Source organism: Oratosquilla oratoria, chromosome 40 (assembly GCF_046742065.1).
Source record: "Oratosquilla oratoria isolate Oo_2021 chromosome 40, ASM4674206v1, whole genome shotgun sequence".
In the NCBI taxonomy this organism is placed as follows: Eukaryota; Metazoa; Arthropoda; class Malacostraca; order Stomatopoda; family Squillidae; genus Oratosquilla; species Oratosquilla oratoria.
The window spans coordinates 35882189-35889804 of NC_134816.1; the positions used below are offsets into that span (position 1 = coordinate 35882189).

Below are 7616 nucleotides of genomic sequence, written 5' to 3' on the forward strand. Positions count from 1 at the left end.
ATTTTAAAAAAATCGTATCTCCCTTATTTTTCAAGGTATTTCAAAAATTTAAAAAGCATTTTGTTTCTAATAAAATTGCCTCTCATATGCAATAATAATCTAAGGGTTAAATTTTTTTTGAAAATTTTGTCCCCGTATCTACAGATTATTCTCTCTCTCTACTGACCACAGAGAGATGGGGGGAGTGTTGGGGGTATATAAAACCGATATAGCGAAAAAAGGACAGCTCTATCTAGGCCTCATGTGAAAGTAAACGTGAAAAGTGTCATAGTAAGTTAATAAATTGCTAAGAAATTTGCTGGCAATGCCAACAGGCCTAAAGAACAAAAGCATGTCTTTAACAGCCTTGCACCACCAACCCTCTCGCGTGACTGGCCACGTGTACTCGTTCCTGCGGCGAAGGCTAATCAGCGCCCTCCAGCAAGATCCGGATCTCTTCCCGCAGAAGAGGTGGTCAGCGAGGGTTGCACACCGCATAAGGGACCTTCACCTGCATGACCTTATCCTTCAGAAGAGGAGGGATGTGCCGGTGGAAGGTTATGTGCAGTCTCCCCCCTGGGAGAATCCACCGGCCAGAATCAGTGTGATGGCGTCACGACGCGGTACGCCGCTGCCGCGCCTGCGGGCGGATGCGGAGGCCACAATGAGATCTGTCGCCCAGGAAAACTGCGTCGTCTATTTCACAGACGGCTCCGTGGATCCCGTACACAACGTGGCAGGTGCAGCGTTTGTCACGAAGGACGAGCAACAGGGAGTAAGGGTGTTGGGCACTCGCTGCTCGACGCAAGCAGAGGGTGTTGCAGTGGGTTTAGCATTGACCCATGCTCTCAACACCCACCAACGTAATGTAGTTGTGCACACAGATAGTTTAGCTCTGTTGCAATTAATATCTAAAATTTATCATAATGACCAGAAAAAACTAATGACCTCACTGTTGTTTCAGCTCAAGGGAGATCAGTCGTCCTCAACTGGGTGCCGGGACACATCGGCATCCAGGGAAATGAAGCGGCAGACAGGGTGGCCAGAAGAGCGGCCACAGGGGACATGGAAGGCGGAATCGGTGTCCTCCCGAGCCGAACTGAGATCTTGGCCATTGCAACGAGAACGATGGCCAAGAGGGAGCTGCAAAACCATAGGAACCTGACAGCCCAGAGGCCGTCAGCACGCTGGTATCAAGTTGCCACAGCGTATGAGCGACTGACCCCTGGAGTCCGTCTCTCCAGGATAGAGGAAGTCACCCTTCATCGACTCCGTCTCGGGTATCGATGTTTCTCGGAGGTGACGGGACAGCCGGAGGCCTGCATCCACTGTGGAGAGGCCGGCGCAAACGGGCTAGATCATTATGTGGCCCTTTGCCCAGCGACCAGATTTCTGCGTGCGGGCCCCAGGACCTCGGCCGGGGGACTCATCCGTCGACTGACAATGTCACTTAACTCGTATCAGCTGGGACGCCTCCTTCAAGTGCCGCCCCCCAGATCATACGGATGGGTTCTGTTTGACTGTACTCTCTTGCTGATTTTTGACTTATGACACATTACAACTTAAGCCAAGGACTAATGTTTGTTTTTTTTCACCTAGGTAACTGCGCAGGATGCCCTGAACCGACCGGATGAGACGCGACGAGTGCAAAGGATACCAACCACGTCGGCTGGGAAGTCTCCTTCAAGTGCCAGCCCCAGAGGATACGGATGGGTTCTTAACTGTGCTCATTTGAAATATTGACTTGTAGCTCACCACAACAATTCAAGCCAAAGGACTAATACCTTCTCCTTTCTCACTTAGGTAACTGCGCATGATGCCTTGGACTGGACCGGATGGGACGCGACGGGTGCAGGAACTAAACCACGTCGGCTGGACCGGATGGGACGCGACGGACACATAGGACTAACCACGTCGGCTAGACCGTGGAGACCGACCAGGACCGTGCAGCGCTACAAATATTGACATAATTCTAACCAATTAAACACATGTACATGTAACTTTTATTGTAAAAGGCATACTCGTATGCCTTCTAGGAGTAATGGGTAGAGACCCAAACAAGATGTACTTCTTGTGATCAATAAATGTAAAAAAAAAATGGCCACGTGTATTTACCTAGTTGTATTTAACTAGTTGTATTTTACGGAAAGGGGAGCTATGCTCGTGGTGTCCCGTCTTCATATCTCATTTTATATTGTTTTTGCACACACCACTTTCTCATCTAACTTATTCCAAATGTGACCTAGTTGTATTTACCTTGGGCTTCCGTGTGTGCATGTGTATGCTGTATTGCGTACATTGACCATCGGCGTTCCTGAAGCAGTTAGTATCACTGTGTTTGCTACTCAAAGCTAAGGTTCCGCTAAAGGTCCCTAAGGGTTCCGCGAGAACAAGTGAGATAAGCTAATGCACTTTTGATTTTTTATCTAATTTCATATACATAATATGATTAAACACGCACGACATATTCTTGGTTATTGTAATAATGTAATATAGACATCATCCTATCTAACCTATTATTACGATGAAAATAAAATGAGAAAGATATGGTGTAGGTGTTTTTTTTCCGCAGGGGTTCCTTGAGACATGTAAATTATTTTAAAGGTTACGCAAGAGTAAAAAGGTAAAGAAACGCTGCTCTAGACATCTAAGAAGCCTGCACGCCATACACGAACACCTAATGATCCTAACCCAACACATCACACAGAGATCTCACCACACTATTTGTCTTCTGTTTCTCTCCCTCGAACTGTATACAGTAGAAATCATATATAACCAGGAAAATAATACCCAACAAGATATTCATTGTTATACGCCAAAAGTGAAATGAATTCACTTCTCGTAGGAAATACACAACTCACACGAACAAAAACACGTCCATTTCATTTCTAACTTTCTTTCAGACTACATCTTCTCATTTCATTTTATTTCCTATTATATATATATATATATATATAAATATATATATATATATATATATATATATTATATATATATGCATATATATATATATAATATACTTTTTTTTTTTTTTTTTTTTTTTTCTGTCTTTCTCTACAATTGTCTCCGGTCATTTTCCTCGCTCTCGTTGGTTGATATAGATGGAAGTCCCCTGTCACATGCCTCCTGAGCTGCAATCCAAGACTCAATGAATATCCCTAAACAAAGCGTTCCGCAGCAGTAACCCTTTTTGTATACGACTATTTTCATTTCCCCCCGGCCCCTTCCTCTCTCACAAAGATAGATAACGCGAGAGCGAGTCGTCTGACTTAGATGATCCATGATCCACTCTGAAGAAGAATTTTAATCGAAACGTCAGTGTTCCTAATCCAACCCGTGTTCCACTTAACACTCTCACCTACAGTATCTATGTATATCTATGTGTGTGTGTGGTGTGTATGTATGTATGCATGTACGTATGCATGTACTTATGTATATGTACGTACGAATGTATATATGTACGGGTACGTGTGCTCACTTATGCAAGTGGTCTACTTTACATATGTATGTATATATGTACGTATGTACGTATGTATGCATTTACGTATTGTGGCACATGTGTCCAGGTCTGGGTATTTGGATTCCCCGCGCGTATGGCGCGATCACGATAGACACCCATAGGCATACGACACACGTACATTTGTAAACACATGTCAAGATAGGAGACACTTAATCCCATGTGTAATGGAGCATAGGGACTATGTATGATAGATGACATAGCTAAGATAATTCAGGCTAGGATGCTGTTGCATATATCATCTATTACCTTTGCCACGCTGACGCCATGACGTCACGGCATAGTTCCCGCCACCAGGCAGTTGGAGCAGAGACATTGTGGTAACAAAACCCTGTCGGACCTGTGGACGTGAACTATTTGCATTGACATTAATGTGGAACACTATTCACTGTGTTATATAGATAGGGCTCCCTTTATGTATCCAAGCCTATGTATACGGAAGTAGTTAATTAGATGTAGAAACCTACGTACATATTTTCATACCCTACCACACGGATTACTTTTATCCATGCCACCACTCGACCATTCATGCATAACATGGCGCAGTGCAAGTGAAAGTGATACTTCTGTAATTGTTCATCAGTGATTACTTTGTGCATAAATTCAGTGATAACATAGTGCGTATATTCTGTAGTGATTACTTTGTGCATAAGCTCAGTGTGAACTTGGTGCGTATGTTCTGTGGTGATTACTTTCTGTATGAGTTCAGTGCTAACTTAGTGCGTATGTTCTGTGGATAATTATAGTAGACGCAACGAGAACTGGCCGCTAAGGCGGGGTTAGGGAATTTCCCGGTATTGCCACATCTCAACAGATAACACGGCCCGCACGGCTCGCCCACCCACCCGCCCGCCCGCTCTCTCTCTCTATATATATATATATATAATATATATTTATCCATGGCGAGAACGTGCGTGTGGATGCAATGTTTTCTGAATACAGTGTGGGGGCGTGGCCAGAGAAGGGATAGAGTGGCAACGTCGCTCTCTCCCGCACATATGCCATGTCCACGAATCGAGGAAACGAAACCTTTGTATAGAAAACATTGCTTTGATTTATACCTCAGTGGTGGTGTGTGACAAAAAATTATAATATAATTATATGTGGCAACATTATAAAATCATAAAATAAAGTTTAAAATAGAATAGAATTCTAAAATAATAATATGTGGCAACACAGGGGGAATCTCCGTGCTCCGCCCTAACGGCCAGTTTTCGATGCACCGAGTATAGTCGGTGTTTACACAAGCCTCTTTCGCGCGCAAGTGTTCCCGCCCGCGGTAAGGCGTCAGTAGCCCCATCTCCCTCCGAAGAGACCTCCCACGTTCATCGCCTGCCAGTCTACTGTAGCCCGGGGCCTACTGCCCACTCATCTCACGCGCGTGTAGATTTACGTGCGCCGCATATCTCGCCCGCCAATCGGCCGATTTTGGCGAAACCAACGCCATGGCGGCGCCAGATCAGTCAACCTCCCACAACCCACAGCCAGACACTACCTCCACGCCCGGAAGCACGACCCGAGGTGAGCAAGATATACTCAGGTTGTTAGCGAGCTCCCTCGCTCGCCTTATCACAACCCCCCCCCCCCCCGACACCTGGAGATAACTCCACGGATTCCACCAAATCACCTGTCGTCTCTCCAAAGCCACTTCCCATTCTGATGCCGGAGATGTCATACAAGGAATTTGACGCATGGTCCGCCAAATTCGACGATTTCTCCACCCTAACAAACTTCCATTCGCTAAAGCATAAGCAACAAGTAGCCACACTCCGGGCATACCTGCATGACGGAGTACGGTCACTCCTAGAGGACACTCTTGGAGTACCACGCGACTCTACTCTCCCCGTAAAAGATATCCTGAGCAAACTTCGAGCGCATTACAGGGAGAAGTGTAATGAGTCCGTACGACGATTGGCATTTACAAATTGCAAGCAAGAGAATGGAGAATCGGTCAACGCCTTCTACGAGCGTCTGTCGCAGCTCACACGTGAAGTTGAGCTGTACACCGGGTTAAATTGCCGTGAGACACAAGTGTAACACCAACTCATCATAGGTCTACGAGACGTCGAAACCGTACGCCAACTCCTACAAACGAGTTCCAGCGCGACACTAGAGGATTTTTTATCGATCGCTTGTGCAAGGGAAGCGGCTCGCGGCACTACGGATGCTATCCACCGTGAATCACAACAACCCACCTCGGGAATGGCCTGCGCTGTGTCAACATACAAGAAGATGCAACGCACGGCCCGAGGTCCCACAGGCGGGACCCCGCCAGGGGGTGAGGCCTGTTCAGGGTGAGGTGCCTTCCCCAAACACCCACGAAAAACGTGTCCAGCTCTTACGCATGTCTGCCGGATTTGCTCCAAGAGAAGACATTTCGAGAAGGTATGCAATTCGTCCACGACCACCCCGAAACCCATCCCGCCACCGAAGCCAACGACCTCGGAAGATGGCCATAGTGTCAAGCCTATCTGCCAACATACGGGCGGCAGACAGGAGGATCGGACCCCCGACACCTACCATCTCTGTGAGGGTTAAATTTGGTGACGTTGAAGGCAATGTTCGATTCATCCCGGACACCGGATCTGACACAACGGTCATTGGGTGCCAGCACATGAAGGATGTGGGCCTTGCGGAACCCAGACCATACTGCATTCCAAGGACGTACCATCGGCTCCATGTATGCTACGATGTCCTTTGGAGATACCACCATCGACGGTTGGATCAATGTTGTGACGCACCTGCCGCGCCCCCTGCTGTCATGGTGACACTCGATGCAGTTCCGCCTCATACCTTCGTCATACCCGGCCCAACTGCCGAGGGACCAACCATTCGGCAACGCTTGCCGCTTGCAACGGGACGACGACTCGATACCACAGCCGGTCACACACACTCCAACAATAACGGCTCACAGCTCCCTCCCGCTCTCTTACGCCCCGCCCCTGTCAACTACAGCGGCTGACCTGCCAGATCGCATCAGGAAGACATGGCCCGACGTCCTTCGACACAAGGAAGACCTCAGGTCCGGCGAGGCCCTTTGACAAATGACTGGGAGGCCCATGGAGATACATCTCAAGCCAGATGCGAAGCCGTTCGCACTCCACACCACAAGACGCATCCCACACGCATGGCAAGATGACGTGAAGAAGGAACTCGATGCAATGGTGCACCAAGCCATCATTGAACCTGTTGGTGACGCCCCTTCCGTATGGTGTCACCCCCTCGTAGCGGTGCTAAAACCGAAGGGTGGTGTCCGCATCACAGTGGACACTTCAAAGTTAAACAACTAGGTACTATGCCCAACCCACCCATCCCCCACACCAAGCGAGGCAATCAGTCGCATTGACCGGAAGGCAAAGTACTTCTCAACCTTCGATGCCATCCAGGGATATTGGCAAATCCCCTTAGCCCAGCGAGACCGCCACTTGACGACATTGACGCAACCTCCTGTCCGTACGGACGATACATGTTCCGCCGGGGACACATGGGCCTCTGTTCAACTGGCGACGAGTGCAACCATCGGGGTGACGAGGCCATCGCAGGCATTCCCAACCTTGCCAAGGTCGTGGACGACAATATTATCTGGGACAGCGACTACGGGACACACCTACGTCGCATCAGTGAGGTCTTGAACCGATGTCGCACTCATGGCATCTCCCTTAACGCTGACAAGATGACTCTTGCTGCTCCCAGTGTCAACTTCTGCGGGTTCACAGTGTCTCAAGACTGCGTAGCCATCGACAGCGAGAAAATAAATGCAATTACGGAGTTCCCAACACCTTCCAACATCACAGACCTCCGATCGTTTATAGGTCTAGTGAACCAATTGGGCGAATTCACATCCAACGTCTCTACAACGGCAGACGCTCTTCGCCCGCTACTCAGCCCGAGGAACACCTTCCTTTGGACACCTGCTCAGGAGGACGCCTTTCAGAGGACGAAACAGGCCCTCGCCCAACCTCCTGTCCTCGCCCATTTCGACCCAAAACTACCGACTGCCCTCCAAACGGACGCGTCTCGTCTGAATGGCATAGGGTACGCCCTCCTACAGGAACATGAAGAGGGAGTTTGGCGATTCGTGCACTGCGGCTCTCGATTCCTGCAGGACGTGGAAACATGA

The 7616-nt window shown here is 48.4% G+C and overlaps 1 protein-coding gene across 1 annotated transcript; it reads left to right on the forward strand.

The window, feature by feature from the left end:
* Nucleotides 1-6962: 6962 nt before the first annotated feature.
* Nucleotides 6963-7616, forward strand: LOC143020530 (uncharacterized). The gene has a single exon (XM_076176960.1). It carries the CDS (start codon nucleotides 6963-6965, stop codon nucleotides 7614-7616), a length of 654 nt encoding a protein of 217 aa, XP_076033075.1.

Coding starts and splice junctions, on each gene's coding strand:
- LOC143020530 (XM_076176960.1), top strand. CDS start 6,963: ATGTTCCGCCGGGGACACATGGGCCTCTGTTCAACTGGCGACGAGTGC.